A 19,488-nucleotide genomic window follows, 5' to 3' on the forward strand; every position below is an offset into this window, starting at 1 on the left:
TACTTTTTTTGACGCGCTATTTAATATATGTGGCATAATATTTTAAGGTTGAAGAGTATTTAAATATGAAAATTTTGTTTTATAAACATACAGACAGACGCAGCATAATGAAATCGTTAACAACTAATAAAAAAAAACGTTAACTTCGGTTGCACCGAAACTTTAATACCCTTCACAAATACAAAGCTTCCTTACAAGAACTTGATTCCGATCTAATTTCGTGAAGATACTTCTTCAAATGAAAGAGTTTTTCTATATATACATATATACAGACAGACAGACAGACAAACATACCAACACGGCTAAATCAACTCAACTCATCATGCTGATCATTTATGTATACATTTTATAGGGTCTCCGCCGTTTCCTTTTGGGTGTTACAAACTTCGTATCAAACCAAATGTACCCTGTTCAGGGTATAAAAATAACACAAACAAAAGTAATTTACTAACACATTTGTTTTCTGAAATAAATGAAATCTTAAATGAACAGCACTAATACATAGAATGGAAACTTTAATATTAAGCCTTTACTAATACGAGTATCGATAACGATAACGAAACTCAGCATTTCAATTACTAAAGATTAACACTCTAATAACAAATGCATCAGAATGCCAGCAATCTCAATAATTTATATTTGTCTATTGTAATACCGGTTCTGATTGCCTGCAATATCATCTCGACTCCATACCAAATCAGAGTAAACATTTTTATTAACGTCAGTAAAGGCAGGAAAGCAAATTCAAATTCGTCTTTTCCCTTGAGTGTAGTTTAAAATTTGTAAATATTCACCTGAATACCAACAACAAAACAAGAGTCAATGTACACATTCTAAAGTTATCTAAAGCACAGGCATTTCTTATCTTTCTCCATGTATTGTATTAAAGTATGCAATACAATGTGCGCAGTTAACCGAGGCGTATGAGTAATTTTTAATTGAGTTGCAAAGACAACACAACAAATAAAGAGCTCTGTTAAAACAGATTTGTATGGCATTAGTATGTTGTCTACAAGCACAGAAATTGTACAAGCTGTGAGCGCAATGTGCATGACTAGCAAAGTATCAGCTTTAATAGCGTATAATTCGCAATTGAAGAGTTAATCAATCACAGTGGAAAAAGCGTTTCGAAATTTCAAACGCATACAAAAGTGTATAGATCTTAATGTAGAATATTTTAGAATACAATATAGTGCTTTTCATTTAATAATATTCGTTTTTGTTCTCTAATCCCGAAATAACTATTTTTGTTTACTTGTTTTTTCAAAATTTCAACGTTTATAAAAGAAAAACTTGTACAATAGTATTATTCCAAGTATTGTCTATTTGAAATATAACATTTTCCCATCTTTCTAATAATTTTCCGATACCACCCCAAAAGAACTGAGTAAGCTTAGCGGCCAATTTTGATACGCCAATCTGATGTAAAGCGTACTCCAGTGTTGGCGTTCTGCATCCACCGTAACAAATGGGTAAGTGAGGCAAAACTTGCAAGCCGCCATTTTCCAAAAAATGGTCTTGGACCATGAGACCGTTCGTTGGCATAAGAGAAACTTACTATCTCTCGTCTAGTCGCAAATTTCTGCTGCTTTCGACAAGCCTTGATTTGACCTGCTTGGAATCCAGGGCGGCAACTCTCCCAACATTCTCCGAAAATATTCGCCGATCATATGAAGTTATGTAAAATATCCGTACTTTAAGCATTATTTTTTGTGCCTGTTTAAAGCGCAGAAAACCAGGTAATTCTGGCTCATCGCATAAAATAAACTGAATTTCAACCGAATAAATGCCAGTGAAGCGTCTAATGTGCTCGCCATTCACACATTTAACAATCACTTGCATACCGGCACATTCAGACAGCCGAAGCTACCATTAGTGCGTTAGCGAGTGAAATACTTGCAGGGTTGCACCAAACTGCGTTGTAAAGAAACTGGAGCAAAACAAATGGAAAGACGGGCGTCGAGAATGGGATGACGCCGGCAAGCACTTAGCTATCGCGTAATTTACGAGTTCGCGCTTCAATGCTCTCGACAGGTTAGCGAACTCACTCCCGACACAGGTTTCTGGCCGTTGCACAGTGGTAGTATGGTGTTAACGCGAGCCAGAATCTGACGCCGCCACACAATGAAACGGTGGCATGAAAGAAAATTCACAGCCGCAGCGCAACGATAAACGCCAGCAGCCGCGAATTTCAGGAAATTACACAAAACTTGGCGTATTGACGGTGAAATTTGGGTGCGTATGTGTGTGTGTACGGTATAAAATAGCTGTGGAACGCTACAAATCATTAAAGTTAATTTTTACTAGTTATTACTGTTACATAAAAGACTTTCTTTACTTCACTTTCCGGCACGCAGACTCTTTTGTGCTGCCAGAATCTGGGTAATGCGCCGACGACTTCGCTGCTGTCACTACTGCACGTGCTGCTTCATTTCACGGCATAAAAATTACGCAAATGAAAAATCTCATTTTTGCCGCCTACGGTTGCAGCTGCTGCACTTAATGTGAACATTTTGTGCCAATGTGGCAACATTTGCGGCCTCGTCCACCAAGCTCGGCATAACCGTAGCTTTTTATTTACTAAATTATCCACTAAAGTATCTACGAAATCCCAATAGTAAGCTGCAACCGCGTTTCTACTTACATCGTTCGTATTTGCCTCGTTTTTCAATTACTTAAAAACTCCCACGCTGTTTATTTGACTCGTTCTATATGCACTATTCAATGAGAAATTATAGTGTTGGAAAGTGAGTATTTCTACCACTAACGTGAGATAACAGCGAACTATCTGCTCTATGGTTGTAGAATATCTCGTCCAAAAACTTTGTTTCTGAAAGCCAAGAGGAATGGCATTTCTCAATGAAATGCGTAGCGTCGGAAAGACTTATCTTACTCCATGTGGTGATATAAAATATTGTAAGATTGTATACTGGTAAAGCAGACATTCATGTGCTCATGTCATTCTTCTAACGGTTAGCCATACCCAGTCTATTATCCGGTATTTTGAATCGGCTATTTCCATCGGCTATTTAAGTTGAAGTTTAATTCAATTAGAGAGCGCCAGTAAAGTTAGCGTATTATGATGATGATTACACCCATATTGGTGGGGTAAAAGAGAAATTTATAAAATGTCGAGTTAAAATCATAACCTCCTCGCCTTAAATATCAGTAATACAATAAATTTCTCCGTCAACTTTTTGAATAGTCGATGTATATGGCATCCAAGAAGCTTTTAGATTTGCAATTTTTCTTCCAAAACCAAAAATCGAATCACCACAATATTGATATTTTTTCATGTTTCTAAAATCCGCGGACACACTCGCTTCCGCGTGTTGTCAAAGCAGAAAACACACGATTTGCCTTTCCCTTGTACTTTCTGCAAAGCGTTAATTACCAAATAAAAAAATGTAAACTTTTTAAAAGCTCTGCGCCATAATTTTTACACACCCACAGCAGAAAGAGCAAAAACTAATGAAAGGCGCCGCCTTTACAACGTCTAGCTTTGAATGCAATTACAAAATTAACGACTGGCGTATTATCACATATCTCTATTGTTTAGTAAAACAAGTATTTTACAATGCGAAAGCAAAATAATAACAAATTTGTGCCGTATTCAGCCCCCAGACATGTGTTCTAAAGCGCCAATCAACACATTACCCAACACTCAAATAATTGCGAAAACTGCAGCGTCATTTATTGATTCATTGCCATTATAATTGGAAATATTACATTCGTTATCTACAACAAAATAATGCAGCGCTAAGCACTTATAGGTTAGTTTTTTAGTTGCTGATTAGCTTTTTACACTAATAACAGAGTTATGATGATGCAAATTCCTTCTTCGTTTAAGGGATTTACCTATTAAGACAGCTTGAAAAAAAAATGCGTAAACTACTGTGTAAATTCTTCAAAGATACGCGTATTATAAAAATCCACCGTAAAATTTTTTTCTAAAAATAGTTTTCGTGTTGCACGCGATCTCCGACGGCGTCCTCCACTGTTGCAGTAATTCCGGCCTTCTATGTCGATGAAACGTAAAATAAATTTTATACTAGAAAATTTGTTCGTACAATATGGTACGGTCTAAGAAATTTGTCAGAATGGCACAGTTTAATTAGACCCAGAATTTTGGTTGATTCAATAAAAAAAAACTGTTAAATCATTGTATGGTGAACGTACAGACTAAAAACCTGATCGGATCATTTGTCTCAGAGTAATCATCTAAGTGAATTTAAATATATTTTCGGTGAACCCAGACCAAACTGCTTGAGGCAACTATGACACATTGATACATCATTTAAAAACAATTAGCTGGCACTCAAACCAAACAAAACCAAAAATATTTAATTTGGTATCAATATGACAGACGTTCAATCGGTAAGCTGTAAAAGAAAAAACATCAAGCAGGTTTCGAAGAAAAATCTGCAAGAATTATTTTCTCAACAGCTGAAGCTGCCACTTACACACAATAACATTGCTACAACACTTTTAATGCGTTGCTTTTGCTCTTGGTTTTTCACATCATACAGAATTCTCTCATTGGACACTGCTGTCGCATCTCGTCATTGTGTTCGGAAAGATTTATGCCTTGACGGCTACGCAAACATATGCAACTGTCTGTCTATCTACACAAACTCATTGAACTCAAGGCTACACAAGCTGCTCAGTTTGCTGGCATGATGTCAGCCATAAAGTGACATTGCAGCATGGACCACACGTCATCCCTATGCCTATGCCGACCAAAATAACAGCATTTGAAAGTGCAACCGACGTGGTAGTGGTGTCACTGCGATAAGACCTCTTCACCGCAACCTAATGAATTCGATACCTACAATCAAAATGGCATGCAAAACAGCAGTGCTTTTCTCTAGCTGATCGATCGGATTGAAGTTTATTTGCCCGAGTTTTAGTTTTTCGAATTAAAAATATATGGTAGAACATATGTATGCACATAGGTATAGCATGAATATACACATCTACTTAAAAAGTTCGCATATGAATTGATTGAAGGAAAAATCTCAAAACTTGCAAATAAATTTCTAAATGAGCCCTTCTATTCTTCGAGCTCTGTTCAATAGTGATCACTGTTCAGTGATAGATCAAACGACCGCGATATGAGTCCCAAAAAGCTTTTTGTATTAGATTTTGTTGTTTTGTGGAACAAATCGCTAATATCTTAGTAAAATTTCATATCTCAAGCCACTTTCAGTATAGGTACATATGTATACATAGTATTTTAAAGACATGCATACATGTAATATATAAGCTGCTTAAAGGTCTGTGTATATTTTCAGCTAATGCAATCTTGCTAATTGACTACATTATCTGCTTCATATGTGAAAATATTAACAAGTATGGGCTAATACAGCCAACTACATATTTATACATGCCACTTATTAAAATATTATATGGCTTTTGAGCTTTTGAATAATAGCACAATTAATTTGTTAAAGTTGTGTGAATTGTTAATGACTTCTAGGAGCTTTGCTTTGTTGGCAGATTAGTGAGTTTATGCTACTTATAGCTAACTTGATATAAATAGATAATGCAACAGCAATTTGCTATCGCTTAAAAATTTAAATATTATATTTCTCAATTGTATTACATACATACATATGTATATACTTTATAAACGAGATATGAAAAGAAGAAAAAACTTTAACTTTGTCTGCACTGAAGCCTTAATACCCTATACAAGTGCATTTCTTATAGCATAAAAGGTTATAAAAAAATCTTCATTTTTATTTTGTATGGCAGCTATATGCTATAGTTATCCGATCTGAACTTATCGGAGATTGTAGTGTTGCCTTCAGCAATAATCAATGCTGGATTTCGTGAAGATATCTTGTCAAATAAAAAAAATTTCCATACAATAACTGCTTTTTGTTCGGTCAGTTTGTATGACAGCTAAGTAAGTATATGCTATAGTGGTGCTATATCGGCGCGCTCACCACAAATCTTCTTATGGAGAAAAGGACGTGTGCAAAATTTCAGAACGATATCTCAAAAACTGAATGACTAGTTCGCGTATATACAGACAAACTTATAGACAGACGGAGATGACTAAATCGACTCAGCTCGACGCGCTAACCATTTGGATATATATATAGTATATATATACCTTATGGGGTCTACGACATTTCCCTTTCGAAGTTATAAACTTCGTAGTAAACTTAATATACCCTGTTGAGAGTAAATACATAATATCACTAAAAATAGTTGTCTTAACTACATATGTATATGTTACGATGTATGCAGCTTACATTTCATTAACACATATATGGCAGATAATGCGCCAGACAAAAAAAAACTTCTCAGCGCCTGCATTAACGAACGTTTTTTTTCACTTTGAAGTATTGTTTTCTCAATTCCATAGTCCAATAATTTCATTTCATGATATAAAAAGAAATTAAGTAAATAAATACTGTGCACACAAATTAAATTATATACATGCTTCTAATAATAATTTAAATATTAACTTATTTCGTATGAAGGTATTGTGTGCCCTAATTGTTCAATTGATTATAATTATCAACAGAGTTTTGGAATACAGTCGATTTGTCTGGATTGCCGCCACTTAATATAATTCAAAGATTTGTATAAGTCAAACATGAATGATAAGGAATGAGGCTCCATTTACGAACACAGAAGGTCTCTTATTCATATTCAATACTAGAAGGAAACTCTGAGCTACACTTAATGTATACATATATATGACACGTTAATCGCTTTAAATAACTTTATTGATTTATTATCGGTGCTAAATAAATGATTATTATCAGTAAAATGTGTCCAAATGATAAATAAGTATATAAACAACACCCCTATAATTCTTAGTTTACTCACGTAAAATATAAAATTCAAAAGGTTTTAATTAATGATAAAAACTTACATAGCACAAGTGCAATGCAAATACAATGTAGATGTCGTATTGACAAATTTAAATAGAGAAACATTGTATATGTGATATGCATACAGATTAATTTGAATGAAATTTTACAACATTTAGTCGTTCCGACTCTGAGTAGTATGCACACAACAGCAGCATTCTCATCTGAAAACCTCTCATTTTATATCAAAGCTGAGAAGAGCACACAACAGCGAGTAGCTGACGAACCGTACTGCTTAACGAAGAAGTTTCTATGGGTGCGATAAGACCCAATTAAGCCACCATACATGTAAAACATGTAATTGGTCGGAAAAATATTCATTAGTATATGTTGTAGAATTCTGTAATCAAATAGCGCTAATCTGAAAGAGACTAAAATAAGTTAATTATGACTGAGGTATTTTATTATATGACTTAATATAATCTTCTCAAATACACTGAATGTTTTGAACTGTTAAATTCTAACGGATTTATTATAAACGTAAGCTTGATATATGGAAAATCTGAGGCAAACAAATAAAAATTTGCAATATTTTATATCACATATAGTAAAGCAGAAAAAAAGATGTTATCATTTTATAATAGTAGATGATTTTCTTTTTTTTTTTTGTTTGTTTCTGTTTATTTATTTCATTTAACATTTTCCGGTACCTCAAAGTCAATTCAATTATTTGCTAAATTACTCGCATTTATGAGAAACCATGGGTGGTCCTAAAAATGCAAAAACTTTACTCGTTCGAAAGCAGTTAAAGTTTCGGCTAGGACAGTTGAGTGCTCTCTCGATGCACTTGCTCTCACAAAGTAAATTATTTGAATGTAACTGATATAAACAATCACACTTATGTATCTGCCGGCAACTTCTCCAAAGGCACACAGGCATATACGAGTACCATATGCACATTCATACATATATATCTTGTCGACACTGGCTTAATGAGATTTATAGCGTGCAAGGTCTGAGACACATACTTTTGCGAAAAAGTGCGATAATATTAATTACAGATTATTGAAAACAAATATGCGAACAAATGTATATGCATGTAACGAATAATGATGTAATAACTTTAAGAAAATAATTAAGTGAGCTTATACTAAATAAATAATGAATTATTTGTAATAATAAGGTAATAATAGTGATTAGTTTAGATTAAAGTTGAAGAATGCACTTCAACATAAAATGATATTTAAACTTATAAATAGAAGCATTAAATGGGAAATTCGTTTAAAAATCGTTCTTCCTCTCTACCTATACCTCCCTCTCTAACTTTCACTCTATCTTATTAAATTTAAATTTAGTTATCTAGTCGTTAGTCTACACAAATCGCTCCAACAAGTTGGACTGTGCTAACATAATTCAAAGTATGAGTTCATTAATCGCATCAGAATACGACAAAGATGAACTAGTGCCGCCGGAATGGTTGAACTATGACTTCTTTGAGCGTGTCTTGCAATCCCAGAACAGCGGAGAAAATATTCAAATTACAAATATTGAAATTCAGCCCGCAACCAAAAAGGGGGAGCACTATGCCAGTGCGATGTTCCGAATTAAAGTGATGTTTACTTTGTCAGCCGACTGTGATGTAAAGTCATTTATTGTCAAAGCTCTACCGGAGTTGGAGGGCGAGAAACAGCGTTTGCTGGAAAACTCAAAGCTCTTCGAAACCGAAATCGGAGTTTATACCAACGTATTGCCCAGACTGGTGGAAGTGCTGCGATTGGCAGGCGAGTGCATACGATTTGGCGCGGAGTACGTATTCGCTTTTATAACAACATATGTTTGCAATTTTAGATACCTATTTATTTCACAGTTGCCTTTATCATGCTCTTACGCCATTCAAGTTATTGGTTTTTGACGATTTAAGACAGCTCGGCTACGATATCGTTCGCAATCGTGCGCTAACTTTGAGTGAAATAAAAGCAAGCTATCGCAAATTAGCCAAGTGGCATGCGGCAAGCTATAAATTGGCTAACGAGGTGAATACTTGAAATATTTTATTACTTGATGTGACAATATCATTACTCGGTCTTCGTTCACATTTGATAGCAACCCGAAATTTTTGAAACACTTTCCGAGAGTTTCATGACCCTACCGTATGTTGTCAATAGCTCATTCATATCTGGCGGTATCAAGAGCTTTATCGATATGCTCGATTCAGTGCCAACGTTAAAAATGTACAAACCATACTTCGAGGCCATGCAGCCAGACTGGGCTATTAAATGTCGTGCAACGTATACCGAGTATTTTTCTAATCGTCAAACACAAACCTGTTACGGCATCTGTCATGGAGATTTGCTCGCCAATAATTTGATGTTCCGACATGCACCTCTTACTGGCGTATTGGAGGATGTACTGCTCGTGGACTACCAGCTCACCTATATGGGTCCCTTAGTCAACGATCTCATATATTCGTATTTCATGCTCTATACGCCGCAGCAACGGGCCACAAATCATGAAGAACTTTTTGAGTATTATTTCAGACATTTTGTACAGACTTTGGAGTTACTTGGATGTCAAATGGAACTATTAACATTTGAGAGTTTCCATCAACAACTGAAGCGGCAGAAAATTTTGGGTAATTGACAAATATACGAGTAACTTATTACTTGCTTTCCGAAATAGCCATTAACACGACATTCGACTAATTAAACAAATAACACGATTTGCAAGACACTCAAACCAATTTATTGGAGTTAAAGTGCCAAACTACTCAACAACTTGACACATGTCTTTCACAAATGCATGCTTTTTTATTTTTCTGCTTTTTCACAAAATTTCTATTTTTATAAGATTTTTATTACTCTTTTATAATGTTCCAGCACTTTTTCTATTAATCAGCTTTCTACCCATACGCTATGCACTATGCGCTGGTCTAATAGACAGGGATCACTTGATGGCCACCGTGGAGGAACGTCGCGAGCTCTACTATGACAAAAATTACATCGCTGAGTTGCACACCATTCTACCAATGTATTTGCATTTAGGTTATTTACAATAGTAAATAAAAACAAAAGAATAATAAAAACAAATATTATAAATAAATTTTAAAAAAATGTTTAATTTCGGGAAACCCCTATTATATACGCGTCAGTGTATTATTCCTCAAAATAACCAAAATATAAGAGGCGTGGAAGCAATAAGCGCAGCTCATCCAAAATCTTCGTCTTCGCGAATAATGAAAGCCTTGCGGTCTCCGACTCGACAATTTCGTTCATGTCAAAGCCATCCATGAAGGCATAGTTGAGGCAAAGCAAAGTGCAAATCAGGTAAAGACCTATTTGGAAAATAAGATATAATATACATCGCTATAAACAGGCTTTATCTACCCCAATGTCTATAGTTGCACATCTCCGCCCTTATTTCCTTAATGGTTGGAATATGTCCTTGGTACTGCACACAATGTAGAGTGTCTTGAAAATGCTTTGTATAGTAATAAAGCAGTTCATCCATTTTCTCTAATCGCATGCTAGGGCTGAACATCATTGTAAAAGCATAATGTAAATCTATAGCCGGAGATCCAAAAATACAGGTTTGATAGTCGAGCTGAAAAGCAAACAAGAAATAAACCTCATACGAATGGATTTGAGCATGTGCAGAGTAGCCACAACAGTATATTTCAAGTTTTCAATTATAATGTTATATTAGCCCTCATTGTCATAAGTACATATAATAATAATACTGCATGGGCCACTCTTAATGAGAGAACACGTTCAATTAATAAATGATGTAGGTTATACAATATATAAAAATATATGTTTGTATAATTAAAGCTTATGATTGTCTCACCAGCATTAACTCTTTCAGCTCATTATCGACATATTTCACCATTAAATTTTTCCCATGAAAATCACCGTGATTCAATACTTGCACTCCACTACGTTTACCGTTTTTATACGCATTTAATAAGTCCAAAACCTTGGGAAATAAAAATTTTTCTGCCGCCTCGAAGTGTGGTAAATATTTTTGAAGATCTGGCTGATCACTAATCACTTCTTTCATTAGTTTCACCCCATCTCTTAAGATAGTAAAGTCATCTACATTCACCGTGTTGACGTAGGTCTTATTGAATGTGGTAATATCCCTATTTCCCTGTGAGTAAACGTGAAATTAAAGATATCTTATCAATAAGCACCTTTCGGCATGTTTTAATATTTGAGCTACACTCCGCTTTTATATGTAATACTTACCATTTGTGCCATTTGAAAGCTGATTGCATGTATTTTAGCTAATTTCTTTATAGCTAACTTGATTTCATCCAAACTACCGGAACGGTTATTGATGAGAGAATAACCTTCAGCCACAAGATCTTCGAATACTATGTTACGCGGCGCTTCCAAGCTGTAGTGGAAAATCCTAAAAATATTTAGTAGCAGAATTTTAAATGTATATATTATCTATTTTACTATTTTCATATTTTTAATAAATAATTTTTATAAAGATTTTATGAGTAATGGCTCATGCAACTCACTTCGGTGCCAATAGCGTCTGATCACCAAACTCGCGCAGCTTCGCTTCAATTGTCGGCAACACACTCGTATACATTCGCACTTCGGTTTCAAAAAGAGTCATTTCACTCAATTTATCCTTCTGCAGGCAGTTCGGTTCAAAATGCTCGGTTTTCATTACAAATGAACGAAATTTCTCTTGAGTAAGCTGGGAACACAAAGCATACTTTATCTTAGCACGATACAGTACAGTCGCGTAGTTATCAGTTTTGGCAGTGCCGGATGAGAGCAGCAATTTATAGATCTGCAATAATTGATAATTTATTTTTATATTTGATTTATTAAATTTGTTGAGCTCGTTGGCATTTATTGTATCACCTTCACACTTTCACTTTCGTCTTTATCGAGAATGCGCTTGAAGAACTCTTCGTTTATCCACTCTGGTGTGATTAAGGCATTTTCGCCACAAGACTCACTACCCGCATTAACCATGATTGCTTTAAAACTTTCGAATACCCCACATAGCCTGAATGCATCGCTTTTATAGTCACCAAGATAGTCGTAATAATCTCGCTTTGGAGAGAGCCGCTAAACGATTGAAAATATTACTCTGTTTACAATTGCAGCCGAATTTTAAAATTCGTTAGTATGTGTGTGTACATTTTACTAAACCTTGCAAAACATGCAACAAGTTCGGAATAGGCTCGCGATTAGTCTCAAAGGAACATGTGACTAATTGCATTTTTAATGTTTTTATATGGAACGAGCTGTTCTCTTTTGTTGCAGCGTGCGCTATGAAGACACTAGAAGTAACTTTCCGTCACCGAAAGACTACATTAAAATGCTAAAAATAAAAGAGGGTAATTTCTTGTACGAGTATGAGATAGCATTGAAGTGAACTATACTCGTACTCTAAATATATTCATTTGTAGCTAATTAATACGTAACTTAAGGCTATAGACATGTGTTGGAAACTAATTCATTACCAATTATATCCAATTGGGAGTAGTCCGGGCGTACTCTCTTTAAAGAGTACTCACACAATTTTTGCAGTGTTATATGGCAAGTATATTCGAATCACTGTCACGCGATATTTCACAGCTACGTTTGTATGTGCATAAGTTGTTTCACAATTAAGAATTTGCATAAAATATTAAAAGGGCAACACATACACACTTGTACACACAGCAATGTGTAAATACTTGTATTGTTAATATGCACTCCATTTCATTAAGTCTTATCGTAGTTTAACTAAATGCCTTGTTGAATACATAAATATACCTAAGTATATATGTATAGATCAAAGTGGGATCTAGCTAAGTTGCATCTTTGTATATTTACCATATGATACCCTAAAAAAGGTATTTAAGTATCTACAAGTATACCACGAAATTTGTAACACTCAGTAAGTCGGAAACCCGTCGTATATACGTATAAATGAACAGTAAAACGAGTTGAGTTGCATGTTGTCGAAATCGTCGATATCGGATCACTATAGCGTATAGCAGTCATACAAACTGTTCGATCCAAATCAAGTTCTGGTATAATAAACTTAACATTTTTATTTGGCAAGATAAATAGGAAATTTATTTAATTATAGTCCAAGCTAACGGTACAATCTCCCAACGTATTGTTCGGATCGGACCAATATATACCTTTAAATATCTCTTTATACACTTTTTTGCTAAAAGAAAACCACATGGGAAGTGTATCATAGCTTCGGTGCAGCGGAAGCTAACATTTTTTCTTGTTTATATAACACTACAAATCGTAACTGTGCAAGTAAATGAACTCAGTATATCTCTACCTAATAGCAAAAAAGAACTGCAAACAAGAATCGAAATGTAAATCATATACGTACACACATAAATGTTTTTCTAAATCAATATTCATGAAGTCAAAATTATTCTGTTTTGTCAGTGCAGTTTACTCTCCTTTCATCTTAAGCTGACCAATATACCTGTGCAACTGTATCTAAACCTCAACAAAGAATTGAGAAGAACAAAGAGCGAATATTGCCTACATCAAACAACACAATTAAAAAATGAATATTAGAAATTACAAGCATATGTTTGTTTTCAAAACTGTTTACTTCATTTTCCAACAATTACAAAGTTTGCATTCTCACGCTTTACATTTCCACTTCAATTCGCGGCAATAAAAATGTTCTTTCTCTTCGTCGGTTGTAATTGTTTAGCACTGTCGCTGTCTCCATATACCCTGCACCGTTCGCAGTTTGAGCGGTAACAACTTTCGTGTTACCTGCACTTGGCAAATAACAATATTTTAAATAAAACTGTAAGCAATAAAAACCAAAATTCATACATACAAGCGTATATAAACATATGTGAATAATAAAAACGGTATTGAAAGGTAAGAATTCCAACTAAAATGCCAAAACAACGCTGTTAGTTTGCTCTTCTAGGGGAAGCAATTAAATGGCCACCCACCGCGCACAACAACAGTAATATGTTGGGTTTACTTATATGGCAATCAGCATCCGCATCCGTGTTCCGTTCGATTGTTTATTAAACAAGTGGAATTGCCGGTATTGAACAGTGAACAGAAAATAAAAATAACAAAAACAAAATTTGTGGAAAAAAGACAGCAGGTAAAAAGTAGATAAAAAAGGAACTGAAAGAGGGCGTATTCGTGCCTAAACCCTAACTACGAACAGATTGAATAAAAACCAAATGTACACAGACACGTCACTGTAGTTGTAAAATGCACAGACAACAATGAAAATAAAGTGAAATTCAAATTTGTACACGAGCCCAATCAAAATCAAAATAAGGACTTACAGTGTATATACACTTGTAGTATATGGTCGAGTATGTGTGCGAGTTGTTAGTTAAAGTTTTCCCGTAAATTCCGTTAACTTTTTTATTTCTCTTATACAATATTTTTTTAGTTTATTTATTAGGAATGTGTTCGATGCAATTGCAATTTCCGCACCACCCATACTCTGGTTTTATAGTGTTCAGACTGCATGTTGGCGGTGCAAGCGGCCATATTTTTGCATATTTCCCTTTCCCAAGCGCTAGCTACAAAAAACATTTTGTGTTAAAAAATGAATTTATATTGGCAACTCGAAATTTCCACTGGTTCAGTTTGTAATATTTACTTTTAATTAAACGGAAAAAAAGTCCGTAAATATTGAATATTTTAAGGCTTTATCCATAAGTGCGAAATATTATGCCCACTCAGGCTAGGCCTTTGCACCAATCAGTGCCTCGGCACTTTTTGTAGCACAACATTCCAAATGTGTCCATAGTAGAAGAGAAGATTAGCTAAATTAACAAGCATGTGTATGTCGTTCTCAACTGAAACCAGCTTTTCCCTTTCACATTTTTAATTAAAACAACAACTTTGATTTGACCATTAATTTGATACTCTTTTTATCATGTCACTTACGCCTGAGTCCGGTTTATCTACCTCCAATTATTTTAATCTACCTTATCGATATTGACAACCAGTGCAGCAGTTGGTCCATCAATTGGGTCTACCACTGCTGTCACGAATATATTTAATTAGCAAACGTAAATGAAAGAATTTTTAATTTGTATTTGTAGATATATAAGATATTTTACGTTGCTTCGCTATAAATTGTGATTTTAGTGTTTCAGAGAAATATTCAAATAGCGTTGAGGCCAAACGAATTCTGGTGGAAGAAAGGTACAAGTACTTTTTGCTAGACCGGAAAAGCCTTTTAAAATACTCTGTCCAAGAAACTATTAAAAAAATATAAAATGGATAATAATATATTTTACATGCATTTTTTGTTTCAGAAATAATTTTTATGCAGTCTTGAATCATACGACCAAGCATTATCATAATGGACAGTAATTGCCCCGAGTCTACTTGCAAATTCCGGGCATTTTTCGGCAATCGCTCGCTTCAATTGGATGAGTTGTCGTTGGTATTGTTCTCAATTAATTGTTCCAGACGGTTTTAGAAGCTCATAACACAGCCTACTTTTCTGATCCCACCATGGCGTCATGCATATTCGGCTTTGCCGCTGATTTGGCTGCTTGGCCAAATTTCATAAATGATTAAAGAAGTGTTGTTTACGCTTCCAATGAATGATATACACTGAAAGAGACGCGCAAGGACAATAGCTTTCCAAAGCATGTTCGAAATATTGTAACAATGGAATAATAATCAAGTTACGCCAATGCCATAGTTATGGACCCAATCGATCGATATCATCTTAAAATCATCAAAATGAGGACTCTCATAAATTGTATATTTTACACTAAACACTCGTTTATTGATCAACACTCCTTCTCACATCTCCAAATTTTTCATAGTATAAGTAATATTAAAATAATTATTAGACAGTTTCTACAGTATTTCTTAGACAGGCAATTAATTATTTTCACATTAAGAGAGCATTTGTACATTTATTACACTTTACTCTGTTATACAAATATATAATAGTTACAAGAAATGAATGAAGCTTTATAAATACTACTTATTTATCATATTATATTTGCTTATTTCGAAACATTTATTAAAAGATAGATGAGTGCAACTTGCCCTCTTGCTTTTCTCTACTCATATATACTCGCCTGATTGATCGTGAACACAAAGAGAGTAATACGTTCGCAACCATACAAGCTAATAAAAATTCTTTACACCCATTGAAGAGCTATGTTCCCCCTGCACGACACGATTGCAATAATCATTAATTTGATAAGGCATTGCAATAACAGCTATTTAATTTAGATAACTCAACTATAAAATGTAAAGCAATTTAAGCGAAAGTCACATTGCATCTTTTCTTCGCCTAAAGTGTGAACGTACACTAACGAAACACGGCATATAGAAAATTTTCATTTCAGAAACTGTATTAAAATGGCAAATAACGAGAAAAGTGAGGATCATCTCAATATCCCGGAATGGTTGAATGAGTCATTCTTCAAAAATATTCTAAAACAAGTTGAAGCAGAAAACACGACGGTGTGTGTCCAGTAATTACTATTAAAATTTAATATTGCTGACATTGCTTGCTTTAGGTGACCAATTTAGAGCTGAAACCGGGAACATTGAAAAACGATAACTACGCCAGTATTTTGTACCGAGCTAAAGTCAACTACAGGTTGCAGTCGCAGCCAAATCAGGAGAAGATCTCCTCGTTCATATTAAAAGTCAAACCTTTCGTGGAAGGCTTCAAGAAGGATATGCTAGGCAATTTGAGTTTATTCCAAACTGAAATACTCATGTATGCTAAAGTGTTGCCAAATATCGAGAAGGTGCTGAGGCAATATGGCGACCAGACCATTTTGGCACCAAGGTGAGTAACCAGTCGAACAACAAACAAAAATGCAAAAAAGTGTAAATTTTTAATGAATTATGAAAAAAGCCTTATCGACTACAGCAGTTCCACACCGACATATTTGGTTTTTGAAGATTTAACGCTCCAAGGTTACACCACAATTGGATCACGGCATATCGATTTGGATGAAGGGAAAATTGCGCTACTCAAACTAGCGAAACTGCATGCGATCAGCTACAAATTGTACAAAGAGGAGGTATGAAAATTATAAAAATCAATATTATTTTGCACTAATACACTAATTCGCAATATTTTAGGAAGATGCGGTCATGACTTCTTTGGATAAAGGCTCAATGAATTCTGTTGACCCTGAAAATTTTCCATTTGTTAAGCATGGCATTAGATTGCTCAAGGAAGTGCTAAGCGAACACGATGACCTAAAACAATTTGTGTTACACATTGAGTCAGTCGAACATTTACTACTGCCAAAGTCTCTCGAGTTGTTTAACCAGGCCAGTAGTGGTAAACGAGATGGCATTTTAGTGGTCAACCATGGTGATTTTCATTTGAAGAATATGATGATCCAAAATGTTGATGGCAAACTGACTGATCTTATGCTGGTGAGCAACATAGCTCAACATTTCTGCGCAAAACTTAATTTTTTCTGCTATTTTCTTACTTCTTTGCATAGCTTGATTATCAGATAAGCATATTTGGGTCGCCGGCGATTGATCTGCATTATGCGTTCACTATGATGTTTAGCCCCGAAATGCGGCGTGATCACTACGATGAGCTTCTTAATTTTTATATCACCAATTTTCAGGAGACACTGCTCAAAACAGAATACAAAGGTCATATACCAGCGGATATGGAAATTCGACATGAATTGAAACAGCATAAATATTGGGGTTAGTACAAATCGAATAAACAAAAGCAGTTAGTTGTTAAACTTTGACAGAACCACGTACGTCGTTTTAACTATTATTTTATTATTATAAATTTTTTCTGCTGCAACACAAAGGCCAAGGCTTTAGTTTTTATATTTAACTTTTGAAGATATTGACAACCAAATATTTTATTTTTTATTTAAACAGAACTGTTTTTATTCCTAACTTTCCTGACAATCAACTATGCATTGGCTGATGCGGATGCAGACCTTGCAGGGGTGATCGAAAATCCGGTGGTACAAAAAAAAGCATTAGAAAACCCAAAACTACTGGAGGAGTTACGAGAGCTGTTGCCGAGATTTCTACAAAATGGTTATTTCGAATTATAGTAATGCATAAAATGATAATACTCTTAAAAATTATTATTGCTATATTGTGTGCCATTGTTAATCATTGCTCTTGTGTACTTTTACATAAAAAATTACAATATTGGTATAATGCCAATAATTATTTGAAAAACGTATTCAAATATTTATGGAATTTTAGCACTGTATGAATATTTTTGTATATTACTGTATGCATGTGTTGTATGTGTGGTAAAGCAACTTCTAGTATAGGTAGACTGCCGATTGAAAATGCGCGAAATATAAGGAAAAAAGATTTTGTGAAGCATTAAGCATGAAATTTAGTGCATGATAAAGCTGTCCGCGCGATTTCTGCTATGTTTTTACACTTAGGACAAGCATCGCAACTGTGTGCAATACGAAGACGTTACTGCGTGTTTTCTTGACACTAAACGAAACATGGATCCACCAAAACCACCATCTGGTTTGCACCAGAGACTTACAAACAGTCGAAAGAATGGACTTCACCCGGCGAACCTGATCCGAAGAAGACGAACACTGTCCTCTGAACTAACAAGTTCATGACCGCTACCAGCGTCTACCTGGTAAAGGGCAAAACGGCCACAGGGCTCTACTATGCCGAATAATTGGGCCGACGACGTTGAATTACAGAAAAAACGGAATCGTTGGTGGAAGAAAATGCTCTCCCACTAATGAGAATGCAATGCTTCACACCTTTTACTTTGCCAAATTCGTCCAATTATTTCTGAACAATTGCAGCTCAGACGAAAATGCGTTATTGGTATATTGTTTTTAATAGAATGCATTCAGAATATTTATCAGTTGCACATTCGTAGATGCCTCGCATTAAATTACTCAAATATACATGCATATCTACGTTTGGAAAATGCTACAAAATTCCGAATATTTTGAAATTCACTGGTAATTGAATCATGATAAAATTTTCATTCCTATGGATTTCACCAAAACGAGTAAACAGTACAAACACGAATAAATGCGCCGCGTTTTTATTCACAGACTTGAGACATTTAAGGCTGAATTTAGTTTGACATTTTATGTAAAAAAAGAATAGTCCATTTAGCAGAGCGAAAAAAAAAATTTTTACGCCATTGTAGATATTTTCATCTCAACTCAGCAAAAAGAAGAAAGTTGCTTTTTTCTGCTATTGTACGCAGAAAATATCTGCATTTCTTATTATTTTTTTGCAAATAAATCATTAATATGGCAGGAAAGAGATTACAATTTAGTAAGACGATAACATATTACAATCCGCCATTAACATATAGCGCTCAGATACAAACCAGCGTTATGCCGGGGATACCTGCTCTGTCATCTCAAATCTAGTCCGAACTTATGGTATATAATCAATATGAATATTGATAGGAAAAAAACTCTTCCAACGCTCTCGTCCTACGATAATTCCACAAGATATTTTTGAAAAATCAGTACATTCAACGCCTAAAAGATACTCAGCTTAGGTCCATGCCTATGTCAGTGCTGTAGTTTGGTGCATTGATCGTTTCGACTACTGTAAATTGTTCTAGAAAAAAATGTTTCTTCCTAAAAATATTTAAACCAAAGCAAAGCAGGACTTTGGGGCGGCGTTTCCGGAACGTGCTGGCAATT

At 34.9% G+C, this 19,488-nt stretch overlaps 3 protein-coding genes across 8 annotated transcripts; 2 read left to right on the forward strand and 1 right to left on the reverse strand.

Annotated features, from left to right (window-relative positions):
- The first annotated feature begins 1,253 nt into the window (after nt 1-1,253).
- On the forward strand, nt 1,254-9,929 carry LOC106616519 (uncharacterized). 4 transcript variants are annotated; one of them, XM_014233205.3, is made up of 5 exons: nt 1,254-2,235; nt 8,186-8,636; nt 8,698-8,863; nt 8,934-9,462; nt 9,726-9,929. In XM_014233205.3, the coding sequence occupies exons 2-5, from the start codon at nt 8,251-8,253 to the stop codon at nt 9,761-9,763; spliced, it is 1,119 nt and encodes a 372-aa protein (XP_014088680.1). In that variant the 5' UTR covers nt 1,254-2,235; nt 8,186-8,250; the 3' UTR covers nt 9,764-9,929. The 4 variants fall into 4 exon arrangements, with proteins under 4 accessions (XP_014088680.1, XP_069968355.1, XP_014088679.1 ...); XM_070112254.1 differs by having other exon boundaries at nt 1,262-2,235; nt 9,707-9,929; XM_014233204.3 differs by having other exon boundaries at nt 1,262-1,472; nt 9,707-9,929.
- LOC106616518 (uncharacterized) lies at nt 9,834-11,870 on the reverse strand. The gene is made up of 6 exons (XM_014233203.3): nt 11,711-11,870; nt 11,356-11,636; nt 11,075-11,240; nt 10,674-10,976; nt 10,214-10,430; nt 9,834-10,161 (listed from the first exon to the last, which is right to left on the reverse strand). The coding sequence occupies exons 1-6, from the start codon at nt 11,822-11,824 to the stop codon at nt 9,983-9,985; spliced, it is 1,260 nt and encodes a 419-aa protein (XP_014088678.1). The 5' UTR covers nt 11,825-11,870; the 3' UTR covers nt 9,834-9,982.
- Nucleotides 11,871-16,091: 4,221 nt separating this feature from the next.
- Nucleotides 16,092-18,020, forward strand: LOC106616536 (uncharacterized). Of its 3 annotated transcripts, none has more exons than XM_036377321.2 (6): nt 16,092-16,294; nt 16,351-16,628; nt 16,713-16,866; nt 16,928-17,230; nt 17,302-17,518; nt 17,705-18,020. In XM_036377321.2, exons 1-6 carry the CDS (start codon nt 16,190-16,192, stop codon nt 17,884-17,886), a joined length of 1,239 nt encoding a protein of 412 aa, XP_036233214.2. In that variant the 5' UTR covers nt 16,092-16,189; the 3' UTR covers nt 17,887-18,020. The 3 variants fall into 3 exon arrangements, with proteins under 3 accessions (XP_036233214.2, XP_014088701.2, XP_014088700.2); XM_014233226.3 differs by having other exon boundaries at nt 16,716-16,866; XM_014233225.3 differs by having other exon boundaries at nt 16,093-16,294; nt 16,698-16,866.
- Nucleotides 18,021-19,488: the final 1,468 nt, after the last annotated feature.

The sequence above is a fragment of the Bactrocera oleae genome, chromosome 2 (genome assembly GCF_042242935.1).
Source record: "Bactrocera oleae isolate idBacOlea1 chromosome 2, idBacOlea1, whole genome shotgun sequence".
Classification (NCBI taxonomy): domain Eukaryota; kingdom Metazoa; phylum Arthropoda; class Insecta; order Diptera; family Tephritidae; genus Bactrocera; species Bactrocera oleae.